Source organism: Halyomorpha halys, unplaced genomic scaffold (assembly GCF_000696795.3).
Source record: "Halyomorpha halys isolate HHAL.00 unplaced genomic scaffold, Hhal_1.1 Scaffold78.1, whole genome shotgun sequence".
In the NCBI taxonomy this organism is placed as follows: Eukaryota; Metazoa; Arthropoda; class Insecta; order Hemiptera; family Pentatomidae; genus Halyomorpha; species Halyomorpha halys.
The window spans coordinates 1394139-1413488 of NW_027108467.1; the positions used below are offsets into that span (position 1 = coordinate 1394139).

At 27.3% G+C, this 19350-nt stretch overlaps 1 protein-coding gene across 9 annotated transcripts in view; it reads right to left on the reverse strand.

Annotated features, from left to right (window-relative positions):
- The window catches only part of ClC-c (chloride channel protein 3), a 51931-nt gene that overhangs the window by 27140 nt on the left and 5441 nt on the right, over positions 1 to 19350 (reverse strand). For 2 of the 9 annotated variants that reach the window (XM_014439186.2, XM_014439184.3), the window contains one exon: positions 504 to 601. The exons of 4 other annotated variants lie outside the window; for them this stretch is intronic. In XM_014439186.2, the coding sequence (XP_014294672.1) occupies positions 504 to 581 (78 nt within the window). In that variant the 5' untranslated portion in view covers positions 582 to 601. Of the gene's footprint in view, positions 1 to 503; positions 602 to 5564; positions 5602 to 12044; positions 12366 to 19350 lie in introns of those variants that run through there. 3 more of the 9 variants (XM_067046805.1, XM_024359014.1, XM_067046806.1) reach the window with 3 other exon arrangements.

A 19350-nucleotide genomic window follows, 5' to 3' on the forward strand; every position in this document is an offset into this window, starting at 1 on the left:
TATATAAATGGACTCACCCGTAAAACTACAAATTTCTTATAAGCATAGCTAAAACTTATGATTTCTGTTTAATGTGAATATGACTGTGATATATATCAATACTGTATAAAAAAAAAAAAATTATATTATGAAAGTATGTTTGTTTTTTTACTTATAATAGTATATAGTATTAAATGTAATTTTCCCTTTAAAAAATACATTCCGAAGGAAACTAATAGTTTCGTACATTATTTATTTATTCAACATTTACTAAAACAAATAACTAGCATAACACTATCGACATAGCTTACATATAAACATAAAACAGGACAAACACCAACAGGAACACAATGGATAACTAAAAATAAATCTGTCATATAAACACAGTTTAATCATTTTTTACAAGTGCAAAATGTTCCTAAATCGGTGCTAAGCAAAGCAAATACTGAAAATATTTAGTATTAATTTAAGACTTAATAACTAAGTATTATATGTTAATATAGTTGGCATGCGCTACTTCCTACCTTATTACCAACAGCTTGATAAGATGCGGGAGCATTCATAGGTATAGAGGCATTCCCTTTTAAAGGATGCTTTTCCATTTTACCCAGTCTGAACAATTCTAATGAGAAAAACATAGAATTAATATATACAATCAGACACTATCGTCGTCAAGGTCGACATATATATATTTTAAGGGATTAAATTTGATAATAAAACCCAATTAAGATATTCCCGATGAGAAAATTAACATCTGAATATGGTATTTGTTTCATTAATTACACAGGTCAACAAACTGAAACTTTTGAAATTTAATTTGAAGATTTTGACTGATCTATATTTTTTTGGCAGGCTGAAACTAAAAATGAACCTTGTTCGCATCTAGGGTACTCAACTGAATAAGTTCAAATTTTTAGAGTATCAAAATGACTTTATAATATAATAAATTTATTATCAAAATGACTTTATAATATAATAAATTTATTATCAAAATGACTTTATAATATAAACAATTTCACAAATTGTACCCCTACTAGGTCAATTTAATTTGAGACATAATACAATGTATTTATAATTGTTTAAATATATGCTAAGTGCAAAGTAGGCATTGTATCTGATTTTTTAAAATTTTGTCCTGTCCATTGGACAAAATGGACACCATTAGACTAAATGAATAACGCTATTAGTGCTTATGTAGAAAATAAACGACAATGGATAGTATAATGAGAAATAGTGCACTGAGGTATAATTTAGAAATACATTGAGTTAAATTAGATGAATTCTAAATACTTTAGAAATCATCAAGTGGCTGAAGGAAGCTTGTCTCCAATGAACGATTCTCACATACATCAAATTCCAGGATCTACTCGCTGGAAACGTCAGTTAGATTATGTGAAAATATTCGTAACAAAGAAAGAATCTCAGAGTAAAATAGCTGAAGACCATGAAGGGGATATTGATCCTAACATAATTCAGAACATAGGTATACCTTTTGATAGATTAAAAAATGATAAAGGTACAACTGCTAACTGCTTTCATGAATTTATTACAATAAAAAAGATCTTCCAAAGAAATAATATTCTGAAGCCTTATGATTAAGATATATAGAAAAGAAATTTATATGGGGTACAACCTTTATTATATGGGGTCGAGCCTGGATTCGACAGAAGGCAGATCACAGTTTTTAACCACTAATTGTTTCTCTGAATTTGCTCTCCATTTATTCATAGTTAATAAGACTCATCATTAGCAAGAATAGAAAGAATTTTCTCAAACTACTATTATAGACAGAAGAAAATACGAAATTATCTGGGACTGGACAGGGCTACTAAACTTGTTATATTTAATCGCATACCAAAATAAAAGAGAAATAAGAAACTGAGAATAATTGTGGATTTGAATAATGCCAGAACTAAAGGATGCTATTTTATAATCCACAGTCCTGTGAAAAAATATAAACTCAACATATAAAATTTAAAAGTAAATGCATAGTGCAATAATGTTTTTAGACTTATTTTTATGTTATTAGATTAGCAAGAAGCCTTTGATCTGTTTTATAATTTACAAACATCAGATTTTGTAAACGAATCTCATTTAGGCTGTGAATAAGTATAAACTCAATGTTTGTTTTTCTATTTTCAGATGTATTAATTGCATTAATACCACCTCAGTTTTCTTCTTACTGTTGAAGAGAGATGATATATTTCATTTTCTATACTGAATGGCTTTGTGGGAATTAGTATTTTTTTTTTAAATAATGCTGTGCGGAACTCAACTCACAGGAATTGAGTAGGAAAGGATAATTGCCCTAAGAAGTGGTGGGATGACCCAGAGGCAAATTGTACATAAAATAAATAACTTCCAGGGTTTAGCCAACAACTTTTGCAACAAAATTGCAGCCCAGACAATTATGGGAAAAAGAAAAGTAGTGAAAGACTTTCAAATCATGTAAAACAGGCAGTTTTGAGAGGAATCACAAAAACATGAGTATCCTCTGCACAGATTGTGAGGCGATTCAATTTAAGATGATTGATTAAGCTTGGTGAGAAAGTGGATAGCTGAATCAAATTTTTTAAAATATTGTAAGGTTAGGAGTGACGACTGCAGTTTGCTAAATGATATGTTCAAGAGAGCAAAAAATGATCAAGCGTTATTTTCAGTGATGAAAAAAAAATTAACATTGATGGTCCATATGGTTTTAGTCACTATTGGCATGACCATGGAAAAGAAAAAAAAATTTCCATGAAGGTCGCATTGACGTGGCGGAGTAATGGTATAGGTATATGGTATAGCTGCTGTAGAGGAAAAGTTTTGAATTGCATTCATTTCCAGCAAAATGAATGCTGTTAGTCATCAAATGTTGTAGAAGAGTTCTTTTGGCTGTTTATTATAATGTTGGAAGCAGAAATCATTCTTTAGCAGGATAACGCACCGATTCATACAGTATGCTCTACAAAACAATGGTTTCAGGATTTGGGGACCAATATTTTGGATTTTCCAGCTCTTAGTACCAATCTCAATTTTTGGAAAATCATGGCTAGAGAAGTCTACGACCTTCAGAAGTAGGAAATCCAAAATGTTGATGAGTTACAAGAGGCATTATTTAAAAAAAAATACTAATTCACACAAAGCCATACAGTATAAAAACCGAATAATATAATCTCTCTTCAACAGTAAGAAGAAAACTGAGGTGGTATTAATCCATTAATACATCTGACAATAGAAAAACAAACATTTGGTTATTCACAGCCTAATCTAAGTTTGTTTACAAAATCTGATGTTCGTTAATTACCAAACAGATCAAAGGTCATTTGAAACTTCTTACCAATCTCATGCATAATTCACTTTAGGTATATTTTAACTATTACTAATACGTTGTTTTATATTTCAAATTCCAATTGACCTGGTAGAATACAATTTGTGTACATTCGGTATATTATAAAGTCCTTTTGATACCAAAAAATTTGAAGTTGATCGGTTGAGAACCTTAAGTTCTACAAAAGATTTTCCTGATTTTTGGGCTACAAAATCTAAATTTCATAAATTTGTGAAAAATCTATACATGATGGAAGAAAACTGAGTTCATTTTCAGTTTCATCCGACCAAAAAAAAATATAGGTCAACCAAAACTATCAAATTAAATTTTTTTGTTGTCGACCTGTATTAACACCTTGACCACGGTTCACTACATATAATCGTTAAGCCGTGATGGCTCAAGCGTGTATGACAATAAGCTATCATCCAGGAAAGTCACTTTTTTAGCTTGCGTTCAGAGTGGTGTAAAAAACTCTAGCATCTCTCTTTTACCTTAGATTGTCACGAACTATGCTTAGTTAGTGCTGTTCTAGCTTCCACCAGCTACAATAATTCTGGGGCTGCCACTTTTAAGATTTCCGCACATTTTTATAAATTTTAAACAGGCCTAAGATAGTATAAACGAGGAAGAATTACTGAAAACAATGGTAAAATTGAGAATCCCAAAAAATTTTGTTGCTTTAACAGGAATGACCCTAAACTGTAGTTGGTCCATGGTAAAGATGAATGGTCTGTTGTTGGAGGAGGACTTAGAGGTCATGGGAGATGAGCTTAGGCAAGGTGATCCATTATCTCTCACTATGTTCAACACATCTTTACAGTATAAAATAAGAACCATTCGGACATATTCTGGTGGCACTATTTATGACAGGCTGACGATGACATAAAAATGAAGAGAAATGTAACAGCATTGGTAGGGTTTTTTAAGAATTTAAAATGGGGGCAAAACATCTAGGGCTCCAAATTAAAGAGCCTACATGCTAACTACAGGAAAACCATGTGTAAGGATTTAATACATAAAAAAAGGAAAGACAACACTGAAAGTGGTTGAAATCTTTTAGTATTTAGGTGCGATAATAACAGAAAATAATGAAGTGGCAAAGGAATTGAAAGCAAGGATAGTCACCAGGAATAGATCCTGCTCAGCCATGAGAAAAGATATTGGCATGGTAGAGACGTATTTTGCACAGGATCTATGGCCCCGTAGCGAAACATGGATAATGGCGCATCTGTATTAATGAGGAGTTACATCAGATGTAGGCAAAACTTGATTAGGTGTCAAATATGGGAGGGAGCCAAATCATATGGCTGGTACATATAGCATATATGCCCTGGGAATGAGTCCCCAAACCCTTACTCGAAGACCAATCTAGTAGAAGATGTAGTAGAGGAAGACAATGCTTGAGGTGGCTGGACAAAGTGGTGGAGATTTATCTATATAGGTATCCGAGAACAGCGGATACCTACCTGGGATAGAAGAGAGAGGAGGAGGATTATAAGAGAGATCCAGGTTCTTATAGGACCGTAGTGCCACAAAATAAATAAAAAATTTATTTACTTAAGTATTCTTTTATTTTACACCCTTCAAATAACATGTTTACATGTTCAAAAGTTTTTTTTTTGCATTGTTTTGGAGTATTTTACGTTGTCTAAATGTTTTATAGAAAACGTGGTGATATACTATATCCTTCTAGAGTCATAATTCAATAAAAATGAATACAAAGCATAGATTCAATGACATACGCAGGTGACGACAAAATTCATCATAGTTAAAAAACAGGTGTTTAAACTTTACTTGGCTAAATATTACATTTTACACATTATATAATGCTCATTTAAATTAAAAGAAAAGAAAATACAAAAAAAAAATTATGTTTTTAAGTGGTTTTCCAAAGGAGCCCCCGTGGTCAAGGTGTTAACTGAAAAAAATCAAAGTTTTTACAGATCATCAGAAAAAGTGACTAAATTTTTTTGATTTAATTGATATTTAGCATCTTTATTTATTTATTTACCCAAGGAATAGCTCATGGTAAATACAAGCGTTATAGGATAGATGTTAATTTTTCTTAATGTATAAACCTAAAGTAATAAATTCCTACGACAAAAGCTGGAATTAAAAATGAAGTCAACTCATTAATATCATTCGGTCAAGTATAGAAATATTTATATGTACTAATAATTTTTCATAGAGATATCTAATCTTCACCACCAATTTTAGAAGCTTAAACAATGTTATTTTCAGAAGTCTTCCAAGTTTAAATTATACAAACCTGTTTCGCCATTTTCAGGCATCTTCATGATTTAAAGTTTTAATAATAATTAATATTCTAGGACAAAAACATTTAAGTATATTACATTGTAAGTTAAAAGCTAAACTGTAAAGAAGCAAGTGACTAGTTTTAATTAGGGCATTGAAGCCTATCAGTCGCCAAAACATTATCAAAAGTTCAATCAGTGTCAAGGCTGATGCTGTCAGCTTATGTAATTAAAACTTATCGTTATAAAATATAAGCGATATAACTTTTTATAAAAACTTATACTTATGTAATAAAAGCTTACATTATATATAAATCTTTTTACTTTATTGGGACTGGTTATTAGTCTTTAAATAAAATCAATTGTATCCAAATTAGGGTCTCAAAACATTCTTTGTTTTCAAAAGTCCAACATTTCGGCCAATTCGGGCATCCTCAAGGACATCTATCACAAAACAGCTTTTATTGTACATTGATTTTTAACAATTTAAGCTTTAAATTTTTACCCAAAAAAATTAATTTACAAAATTTTGGGATATTAACCTTAATAGTTCCCAAGAGAAAACAGAAAACAAAATAGTAATAAATAATAAAGTAATTAATAAGAAATTTTATTGATTCGATTATATAAAGGAATTATCTGATGATATACAGAAATCTTTATAAAAATTATGATGTTAACGAATACTCTTTAAGTTATATACCCAACAATAAAATTATAAATTATTATAGTAAATTGGAGGACAGAATTGATACAAAAAATCAATCTGGATTGATATATAAAATTCCATGTTTAAATTGTCTAGCAATATATATAGGTGAAACAAAACCGTTGTTGGGTGATAGAATGTATCAACACAGTAATGATATAAAAAAAACAAAGAGAAGGATCGCAATAAAACAGTACTACAATAATTTTACATAAAAAAAATAATATATTCAAAAGAAAAATACTTGAATCAATTTACATATCAGAAAAAAAAAAAGAAATAAGAATTTCTTGATGCTATGATAAAATATAAAATAACTGCAATTATTTTTGCCCAACTCTAATTCATTATATGCCAATATTTAATTCATTATGTAATACCGAAAAAAAAAAAATTTTTACAGGGTTAAATCGATAATGTTTGAGAAATAGTTTATTTTTACTTCATTAGTGTCATGAGAACTAAGCCATGTTAACCAAAACTAACTGTATGAATTTTTGTCTGGGCCCTCACAATCAGATCTTAAACTTCTTTTTATATATGTAACAAAAAGCCTTATACTTAGAACAGGATACATCTTCACAATAAGACGTATAGTTTTTGTTTCTTCTATTTTATTAAATAAGTAATGTTGGTTTTGTTATGTTTTTCAACTCTGACTAATGTATATAATCCCAGTTTGGGTATACTGTTTGTTATTAGCTTATATAATAATTTATAAATTATTATTATTATTTTCTGTTGTTTATTTTTCTCATAATCGTGGATTAAGAACTGGGGTGGGGGACAAGGTCCAACCACCCACAGATTTAATTTAAATTTTATCAGACATTTAAGAATTTCCACACAATTCTTGTTGTATCAAGGAGAACTGCTTGTTGAACCTCTCTCAGCAAGTGAATTAGTAATGCCAATCCATCTGTTGACATCGGGATCGGCCCATTCGTCGATATTATAATTGGTGTTACGGTTACAGATTCTAAGTGGTACAACTCCTATAGTTCGGCCATCAGTTCCTCATATTTCTGAAGCTTCTCACCGACAGTTGAACTAATGTTGTTATCATTTAGAATGGCAATATCTATAATCTTTTCTTTCCAGTTTATGAGGAGTATGTATGGTTTGTTATGGTGCACTTTGTGGTCAGTGATAATGGATTCATTCCAATACAGTTTGATGGGGCCCTTTTGAAGTATACTATTAATATGGCATCCTTACATCCAATAGGCTAAATTTCTCCGCTAAGGCCTTGTGGAAAATTTTCGTCACATTATTATGCCTATGGAGGTACTCCATACCGTACACCTTATTAATATTATTATTTAATTTATAAATTATTAATTTACATAAATGATTTTTAATTCACGATTTTTGTAAAACTAGATCTGTGTGATTATTAAATTAAATGATAAATCATTAAATAATGTACTTTACAAGCTAACTCTATTTGTACCGAGGGAGGTGGGGGCGGGGTTGCCCCATAAACAAATAAGTAAATTATTAATATCACTTCATTTTGAAACAATGGAACTCCATACATATATATATCCTCACTCCATACACATAGTTCACTAACTTCCATTCAATAATCAGCCACAATATATCACTGTTATGAATAACCTGCTGTCATTGAAGTCCTAACCATACCAATTTGAGCTTAATAAATGAAATAATGAACTAAAAGCAAGATTCAAAGATAATATTCATCCAGTTATACAACACTGGTATTACTAAGATTTTTGTTAATTTAAATATATATAAAAAAAAAAATTAGTCAGGAATCTTTCAAGATCACTAAGTAATAAAAACAACAAAATAAACAAGTTATTTTTTCTTATATAAGCCGGCATTTTGGTCTAATTTTGCAACCCATTTTCAGGACCAGAGTATAATATAGACTTCTCGGCCATGGGAAGTGTGAAACCTAAATATTATCTTGCTTTACCATACCAGTCAACGATAATCTAATGCATTGAAGTTTAATGATTTTTTAATTTTAAATACTAGGGAGACACCCCTAGGTCCACTTAATGGTGGACCGACTCAAATTATACAACTTTTCATTCAATTTAATGCAGATAATCTTTTTCATTTGTTCTTTTTTTTTTTTAAGTATAACGAAATATTACACGGTGCTAAATTTGGTTTGGATTCTAGTTAAAATTAAAATTCTTAAAAAGTGATTAATTTTTTAAACATATTTAAAAAAAATTAAATTATGGGGAAAAAGTAAAAGAAATTAAAAGATAAGTCAATGTGAAAATTTTGATGAAATTTTTAATTATACTTTATAAAAATAAAACTTAATTTGTAATTGAAACCCTTTTCAAATAAATATTATTAGTTACTTTCAGTCCCTGGATTCAGTTGTGTAAATAATTCATCAGATCACCAACAATATACTACTGCATGTGTGTAAGGATATATAATATGTAATTAAATTATAAAATCAAATATTAATAAAATCTTTAAGCTAGGCTTCTTTCTTCTTAACATTTCTTTCATTAGCTAATTTTGCAATTTTCGCAACTAAGGGAGCAGTGGGGTAGCCAAGTGATTAAGGCACTGTGTTAATATCTCCTGGACACAGATTCGAATGTGGCTGTGACAAATAGTTGTTTATTCTGATACATTAGCCTTGAGTCAATCCTATGGATTTGGGAGCCTTCCTGGGCCACACAATCTCTATAAAGTGGGAACCCGTAGTTGAGAAAAAACTTAACAAATGAGCATGATCTTTAACAAACTACTTCCATGTACAACCGTCGTTCAAGAAACTTCTTCCTTAAAAAGTTCATAACGCCTGAAATCTTTTTGGGTGGTAGCAATGTAGGTTTTTAAATATATAATCTTTAATCACAAACAAACTATCCAATAATTTTATTATTTCACTAATCATAAACTTCATCCATCCGAAATTGACTTTTTCTTTTTTCTTGAGCATCAGAAAAAAAAAATTAATAAAAACAGTAATTTGAATTTTTTTTTTTTTTTTTATATTAAATTCACAATTTGGACCACTGTGTATACTTTGAAATATTCATAGTAAGGGAAAATATTAATCAAAAAATTTATCAATTATATATTGAAAGGACTGTAAATTATACATCCTACAAATATAAATGTTATTATTTTAAATATTATTTCAAAACAATAACTGAAAAAATAAACAAATAATAATTCAGCTGTACATTCAAAATATAGTATCGAAACATTTAACTCATTTCAGATCCAAAAATAGAGAAATAATATCTAATTTAATATAGTTTTTAAATTATTAGTCAAAGTTGTTTAAATATTTAATATTACATTAGACTGCTAATTACTACCGATTACTGAAATAATCAGTAAGAAATTCAAGTTTAGAGCAATAATAATTAGTAAGATTAAAATCTTTTCACTTTCTTGAGGCTGGTTGTTATTGTTTAAATAAAATAAATCTTACCCAATTTAAATTTCAAAACACTCTTTATTTTTTTAAAAGTCCAACGTTTAGGCCGTTCAGCCAACCTCAAGGACAATCTTAAATATAAATTTACAACCACATCAATAATTTAAAAACTTTTTTCAGGCTAGTCTGCCCAGGTCACCTTTCAGTCAAAATCACCTTATTACTTTTTCACCCTTCGCCTAAACATAAAAACTTTTAATTACAATAAATTGACACTATTATATTTTGTTACCACAATTTTATTTATATTTGATTGTACTTAAAAATTTTAATATAAAGGTGAAGAGAGACAAAATATGGTAATCTTGACTGAAATTGGTGACCTAGACAGAATAGCTTGCGAAAAGTTTTTAAATTATTGATGTTATTGTAAATTTATATTTAAAATTGTCCTTCAAAATGGCTGAATTAGCCGAAACATTGGACTTTTAAAAAAATAAAGAATGTTTTGAAAATTAATTTGGGTAAGATTTATTTTATTTAAACAATGAATAAGATGTTAGGGAATTTTAAAATGTGACAGTATAAAATGAAGTCAGAATACAAACTCATTAACTCTGTAATGAGAGATAAGAGAAACAAATGTGTGATAAACCATGTAAAACAGCACAGTTCTATATTTTATAAATATTAATGGATAAATTTTCAATATGGATAAATATTCAGTATGCATATATTGGAAATTTATCAATGAATATTTAAAAAATAAATATATATATATATATTTACCATGAAATTTCTAAGTTATTATACATAGGATTAGAAGAGTTTTTAATTTTTTTATAATACAGATGCAGTTTATTGATTATTTACAACTCGAATTCCTTAGGGAAGAATATAATATATTTTAAAATCCATTCAGTAATGAATAAGTAAATAATATAGTTAAAATTTAAATTTCATTGGATGTAGACTGTTTTAATTTTTACTCATTATTCAGGTAACTACTCTAGGCTGTCTAGTAATTTTATTTTTATAAACGTATATTGGAAGCTATCAGTGTTCAGCACCATTTTCAATTGTTTTTAACAATTTAAGAATAAATTATTACACTACATTTATATTACAATATGCTACAAGTGCACATAAAGATCAAATTCTAAAAATAAAAACAGCCTTGACAAACATGTCAAAAACTTGCGATATGAAATATGATTTAGAAAATATCAAAATATTACATAAACAAAAATCTTGTACCAGGTGGAAGACATCGAAATCAATTTATAAAGCAATGAAAAACTCAAAACAAAAAGTAGACCATATACCAAAACGTTATTAACATATCACAGCAAATAACTAATAAACGCAGTAGTTCAAAAATAAATTGAAGTAATAATTTAATTGAAATATATTAATTAAGCAGGTTGAGCTAAGACATGTTGGGTTGGTGTTATGATTTTGGTGCTGATTTGTATGTCAGTAGAGCCTAAATATGCTGTATTCAGTCGATGAAATCTCTTCGTCCACAAGTAAGTTAAATGAAATAGTGAAGCAGAACATATATAAAAAAATCATGATGAACAAACAAGACTTTACAGACAATTCAATTTTAAATTTTTTTTAGTAAAAACAGACAAAGAATTAATATTGAAATAAATGATGTCCAATAAAATGGAGAGAAGAAAAATTAAAGGTATGATTGTATTATATTAATAATCGGTATGTATTCTTCATCATTATATTGATAATCAGCATGACAAATAAATATATAAATTAGTAATTAAATATTGTTGCATACCTAATTATTATTATTTAATTTATAAATTATTAGGTTATATAAATGATTTTTAATCATTTTTTATTTGTAAAATTACTAAAATGATTATTAAATTATGAACTTTACAGGTTAAGTCTATTTGTACGGGGGGTTGTCCCATAAACAAATAAATAAATTATTATTATTATTGCATACGTATATTATAATAATTTGTTCTATAATTGTCAGAAAGAGATGAATATGGCGCTGGACACTGATAGCTTCTCTTCTAATATAAAAATGATTACAGGACTATCTAATGTATTTAACCTAAATAATGAGTAGACATTTTAAATTTAACAATATGTTATGTAATTTTTTTTCAATTATCTTAGTCCTTATATCTGGCTCATGGTCACGGCTTAAAGTAAGAACAGCAAAATGATTTAAAAGATGACTTAAGGGATTTTATATAATTGTAACTCTAATGATAATTGTAATTTATATGATAGGATAAGGGGGTGTTCTGTCCAAAGCTGAAAATTTGTATGAACTGAGAAAATAAACAAAAAAATATTCAACTTGCAAACTATCGTGTTCCATTTATCATTTGTAGAATTGAAGAATTGTATAAATACCCTTGCTTTCCAGAGGGGGCAGCTTAGTCTCGTACATCGTCCAGATACGTTAGTTTGTGATTAGATCAGTTTCACACGCATGTACAGCTTGTGATAAGTTCAGTTCAGTTCGTTTAGCCCAATTAAAGGAAGTCATGGACCTGTGAAATTTGTACAGTTTGTTAGTAACAGTTTGTAGTAAAGTTGAGCCAGTGTGTCTTTAGTTCATTGAAAATAAATGAAGCATAATCTGAAAATAAGCTGTTAATCGAAATATGATATAACTTTTGCATCAAGTATAATCGTAACCATTATGTACTTTTATTTTTGTTTTTAAACAATGTTATAAATGCCTGAAATAACTAACAACATGAACAAATATATAAATAGTGTTGAAATAAATTTTTTAGTTTAGGTATTATTAAGAAAAGAAAGGCTATAGGAGTTAAAGGAGCAGTGGGAAAACCCTACCTCAACCCGAAGACTGAAGCCCAGGCTGCTGCAGGACATTTTGTTATAAATTCTATATTTATTAATTCATTATTCACACTACCTCTATTTTACTTTTTTTTTTTTCTCTTCTCTCGTCCCTTTTTCAAATTAACTTGTTTCTGTTTACCATTAGAGGGCAATTGTTTGTTTTGTTAAGTCTACAAATATCATTATTTTTTGTTATTAATTTTACTTTTCTCTTTTATTAAGAAGCATTATTCTTATCTATTTATTTTATCTTTTTTTTTCTTTTAATTATAACATTGTATATAGTTAGGGGTGTCTTTTGTACGAGACTATACCCCCCATCCCGTAATCAACTGTTAAAAAAAAATATAATCTAACGGTTATATCAACCATGTAAGGTCCACCAGGCCGATCTGGTGTAAAAAAAAAGGCTATAAGAGAAAAAGTAATATTTAAATTAAGAAAGAGGAAAGAGCAAGAAATAAAATACACATAAAAATCTAGTAAGAAAATATATGTATAAAATAAATTTTTTTACATTTATTTACTAACTGGATTTTCTCATTCATATTAATATTTCTTTACTCCTTTTGGGTTATATTATTTTATCTTTTATTTCTTTAATCCTGTTTTATTACTTACATTATGTTTTCTTTCCCACTTTTTCACAACTTTAATTTTAAATAATTTTCATTGTATATATATTGAATTATTAGGTTTTCATGTGTATTTTATTTTTTACTCTTTCCTAATTTGAATATTACTTTTCCTCATATAGTCTTTATTTCCTAATAATATATAGACTATACATTTTCTTACAATGCTATTTATTTATCTATATAGTTAGTTATTTTCTAATCATTCTGTAATGCCTTTTATCCATTATGGCTGATATCTTGTTTTTTTTCTTAGCCCTGATGAAGGCTTGAAATTCTGTCCGAAACATTGGCACTAAACTAATAAATAAGTTTTTACTTATTCGTATTCTTCACTGACCAAACATCCACCCATCTTCTCATCATTTATAGCATAATAACTATAATAAAATATAACGGCGATAAAAACAAGGAATACATAAATTTTTAAATCTATTTCAAAACATTGTTCAAATTTATTCGAATAATGTAATAGATAAAAATTCATTATAACATAAAGAACAATTTCCACAAATTCTCTAGGATAAAGCATCAATAACAGAATATGACAAAAATATTAACCTCAAAATAAGATTTTGTTTGATGACTTTTACATTCTAATTACTTTAGAAAAAAAAAATAATGTCAATAAAATATAAATATTATATTGAATTGCTTCCAACTGCATAATGAAAATGTGTTGTAACAGTAAAATTTATATTTACTATTTATAGATAATTCAGAATCAATAAAATTATATGATTAAAAATGATTGTAACAATAAATTTATATAAAGTGTTAATGAAGCATGCATACTTATCTTTTCAAACTGTATAAAACGTACCCATTTCACAATTTTTTTTACAAATTTTCTCAAAAAATTACCTTCCTAGTTTTATAACCTAGCTGCCCAACAGCATAAATTAGAACACTATTAAATGCTGAGCACACATATTCTTATTTCTTGCTTCATTCCCTATTTTTTTTTATGCAGTCCAGTGTCATTATGTGCTGGAGGCACATAGTAGATACAATGTTGAATTAAAATTGATTTTTGTGATATAAACTTTTTTTTTCTCTTTAAACAATAATAGTAGAAACATCTTTTATAATACAACCTAAAACTCTTTTTAAAAAGATCCTTAACGATGAGAAGACTGTTGACCATGGATAATAAAAAGGGTGTTTCAGGGTTAAGTAGTCAAACTGAAAATATGAATTGAGGACTTGAAGGTATGTCCACAAACACTTTGATTAGGAGATATTCACACAGATTTTCATTGTTTTGAATTATTTACGTTATATGAAATAAATAAAACCTATGTATTCGTTCTAACTACTTTATTAATTAAATGTAAACATTAAGATTCATATTAAATGTTGTTCAAAATGAAGGTATGCCCGCAAACGCTTTTTTTAGGAGATGAATTAGAAAGAATACCAATATGCCCTTTTATCATTTACTGTATAAAAACTATTGGCAGCATAACGATTAATACTATTTAGAATTAGCATTGGGAACTGACAATAACATTTACATATCAGTTTTTAAGAGGCTTTCGCAGAGTTCTCATTATTATGCCTTCAATTTATACTAATGGTGAATATGCCGATATGGTGTTTGGGTACGGATTTTTTTGCTTGGGGTGACATTAAACACAAAAATCTATGCAAAACCGATTAATGAACTTAATTCCTTATGAAGAAGGATAATTGAATCTTGTGAAACAATAACACAGATCCAGTGCCGTTCTGCCACTGCTGCTGTTGAAGAAAGATGCCGAGCCTGTGTTAATGCTCAAGGAAATCACTTTGAACAACATTTAATTTGAATTTAATGTTTACGTTTAATCAATAAAGTAGTTGGAACAAATAAATAAGTTTTATTTATTTCATATAACCTAAATAATTCACATAACAATGAAAATCTTCAGGTGTGAATATCTCCTAAACAAAGTGTTTGCAGACATACCTTCAGAGGAAACTTTTTTCTTGTTTTGAGGTCCTCAATTCATATTTTCAGTTTGACTACTTAACCCTGAAACACCCTGCATATGAGAAGATGGTTGGAGGTGCAGTCAGTGAAGAACACAAATAAATAAAAAACTTATTTATAAATGCCAACGCTTTGGCCAGAATTTCAAGCCTTTACCAGGGCTAAGAACAAAAAACAAGATAACAACCAATAAATAAAAGGATAAATAGGATGATTGGAAAATAACTAACATTATTGATGCATAAATAGCGTTAACAGACATGAATATTTTAGCATTATAAAAAGATAAAGGCTGTATGAGAAGAGTAATATTAAAAATTAACTAAGAGGAAAGAACAATTAATAAAATAATTAAATATATATGAAAATCTAGTTAGTAAATATATATACAAAATGAAAATTATTAAAAATAAAGTAATGAAAAAAGTGGGAAATAAAACGTATATATATATGTAGGTAATTAAATATGTAAGTAAAATAACAGGATTAAGGAAAATAAAAATATAAAGTTATATAATGCAAAATAAATGAAGAATATGAATATTTTAATTTAATAATAATAATAATAATAATTTAAAATTAAAGTTATGGGAAAAAATAATAAAGAAAACATATGTAATTAATGAAATATTAGTGTAAGTAAAATACTAGAAGACCAAAGAAACAAAATTCTTTTGTCTTACTTAACTTTATATTTTGTTTCTTTGTTCTAATATTTTACCTACATATTTCATTAATTGGATATGTTTTGTTACTATTTTTTTCCATAACTTAAATTTTAAATTATTATTATTTTATTGTTGTTAGCACTGATGAAGGCTAGAAATTCTTGCCAAAATAAGTTTTTACCAATTTGTGTTCTTCACTGACCATTTTCTCATATAAAAAGATCCTTTAATGGCGATAATTTCATCATTGCCACCATATAGATTAAAATTTATTCCATGATTACTTTGTACAAATTACAGTATGAAATATATTCTTCACATTTTTTATCATTCAGTATTAAATTTAATTTTTTTTTAATTTACTAATAAAATAAATAAATAAAACTTATGATCATTTTAATTTATTTATGTAAAAGTTTTGACTTCATAAATATTAAAATTTATAATAATTATTATATTGCTTCGGAATACACCCTTATACCATCATTTTTCTTTATTACTATAACTATGTGTTACATTTTAATAAAAAATAAACTGAAAGAAAAAAAAAAACAACAGTTTTGAAATAAAATACAGATCATTATTGATAAATTTTACAACAATATATGTTTACTTCTCTTATGTTAATATAAACGAGTCATTGTTATTATAGTTTCATATTTCAGTTTTAAAAGGGTTTAAAGAGATGGGGCAAGATTTAAAGAAATTATGAATCAATTTGTAAATGTATTCTATACGGAGTCCTGAACACATTTTATTTATTCTCGTGTAATATGAATAGTAATATACAATTCTAAGATATTTGTTATGTATGCTAGTAGTATTTGTAAATTGATGAAGCTCCATATGGAACAGGCATATAGGTCCAGTATTCATTTGTAGAATATCTATTTAGTTTTTTGATTTTTTATTAAAATATGGGAATATTGTTCTTGTATTTTATGATTTTAAAATTAATATGCTGGTTGAATAACAGTTATGGTCTTCCTCTATGGACTCCTACGTATTTTACAGATTAGGCTTTTGATTCGAAGATGGCAAACAAAACAAAAGCGTATCTTATTTTACCAGTAAATGTAAAAATTGTTTTGGGAACGGTTTCCTACAAAGGCACCTATTGCGTCAATCCCCATCAAATGGTTCTTTTGTTAGTTCTAGTTGAGACAAAAGCCCAATTCCTCTACTTCTGCGTGTTTTATTCTTCTTACTAATATTACATTGATTGTACAACTGTCGTATATGTGTGTTCATTCTTCTGAAATAATAAAGAGGTCCAATCTTAGCTGCTATCTGTCCAACGCCAATGTGACAATAGCAAATATGAATTTTTTTGATTCTTTGCATCCCAAAATCTTTTGAAATAAAAATTCCTTGTCTATTTTTAAGTCTTATGTAAATGAGATTTCCTCTTTTAAGCGTATTTTTTGTAGAACCGAGCTCTTTTTCATCCTGAAATTGATCTTGAATTATGTTTTCCATGGACACCAAGTTCAGAACCTGAAGGACATCATCATTGTTTTCAAAATCTTCGAATAAAAGATTTATCGAGAGAGCATCTGGTTAATTTCTACAGTTAACACATGGTGTTATCAAAATAACCTTCAGATACGGTTTTCAATTAGTTATTGTACTAGTGTTTCATTATATTAAAGACTATAAAAACTGATTTTGTTTTGTAGAAGCAAAAGAAGTTTATAGTCTTGAAGTTTAGTTAACACTAAGCAAGAAGTTTTTATCTGGAATCTATTGCACAATATATGTTTTCCAAACAATTTTTTAAAGGCTGGATTATTTATTTTGTGGATGGAAATATTCGCATTAACCAAGCCCTGGCAATAATCAATATATAAAAATGGCATACTTGAATTTGCACAAAATATCAAATATTTGTATTAAATATATAATACAAAATTCTTATTATATATATATATCAAAGATATGTGTTTTAAAATAGAATTTTCACTTTATTTTCTGTTTGTTGTTTCTAATTAGAAAACATTTAATGAAATCAAAAGTTCCAAGTGAAAATGGATATATGAACTAAATCATGTATTAAAAAAAAAATGTTTAAACTGTGATATATCTAAAAATATGTAAAATAAAATATGAAATATCGACAAAAATATGAAAAAAAAATGGTGAAATATATAAAATTAAATCGGTGGAAAAAATTTTAAATTCCATGGAATATTTCTAAGAAGCATAAACAAATATTCAGAAGTTGTGGAAAAAAATATATAAATATTTTTATCCTATTAATAATATATGATCATAAAATGGAAATAACAGTTTGATAAATGTGGCTTCCATCAAAGCTATCATAGCATTATCACATTTCCTAAAGATCTATAAGGTCTGAGGTCATAACCACAAAATATATTTATGAAAATACAATAATATAAAAAAAATTATGATTACAAAAATATTTCAACATATAACCAATATTATAAGTACTAACTAAAATAAACATAAAATTTGTATACTGAGTAAACTAAATTTTTTTAAATAAATAGACCCAAATGGAAATTACAATAATTGTATTGTAAATTTTAGCTCCAATTAAAAAATAAAAAAATGCAAGCAAGTTCCTTTTTAAAAATGAATTTAAAATTTATTACAGAACAGAGAATTATATTATAAATTATATATTTATTATTGAACGTAAATAAAAAGTATGTGATAATGTTTAAATATAACACACATTTGATGTTCATTTTGTTTCTAACAACATTCTTCATCATTATCTCCCTCTCTTCATCATTATGTCTAACATAAGAATACTATCATACTTTACAAACAATTTAAAAAAAATAGTAATTATATTTTTTTTTGGATATATTAGTATTCTCTAAAAATTTAATTAAATCAAAAACAGAAAATACTGACATCACTAGTTCAATTAATAAATAGGTTCCCTTAAATATCTGGTTTATAACTATAACATTACTCATTAATTAAAAATTGTATATAAGGACTAATTATAAAATTTATATCAATACCGATACATTTTTAGAATTAAAACAAATTAAAAAATTGTAAAGAATGAATTCGTCATAACCTCTTTCTCTAAACTCCATTTTCATAATTCTTCAAAACACAAAAATGTAAATAATTTATATTTTAAAATTCTACAAACTAATACTTTGAATGGGAAATAAGAAAAGTCAATTATTCAAACTGATTAGAATGCAGCATGTTTCATAGGACGAAACGATGTTTAGCATTACTTGACTTGTTCCTTGATAATATGTTTTCAAATCTTTCTAAATGGCAACAAAGGAACATTCTTGAAACATAGTCATTCAGCTCTAAAGCATCATTTTTAAGTTAAGACAATTCTTGTTTTCAATATAACAACTGTCATTACACTACAACTGTTTGGAGAAATAAGACAAAAAACAACTACCTCCAGAATATCCATATAAATAAACCAGTTCATGAACTGTCATATTTTTATTTTTGCCTTTAGGCAATATTTATATTTATTTTCTAATGTTTAGATTGATTATTTAATATCATTGATAAAATAATTGCATCTGACAAGCTTTTATTATTTCATAAGTAATATA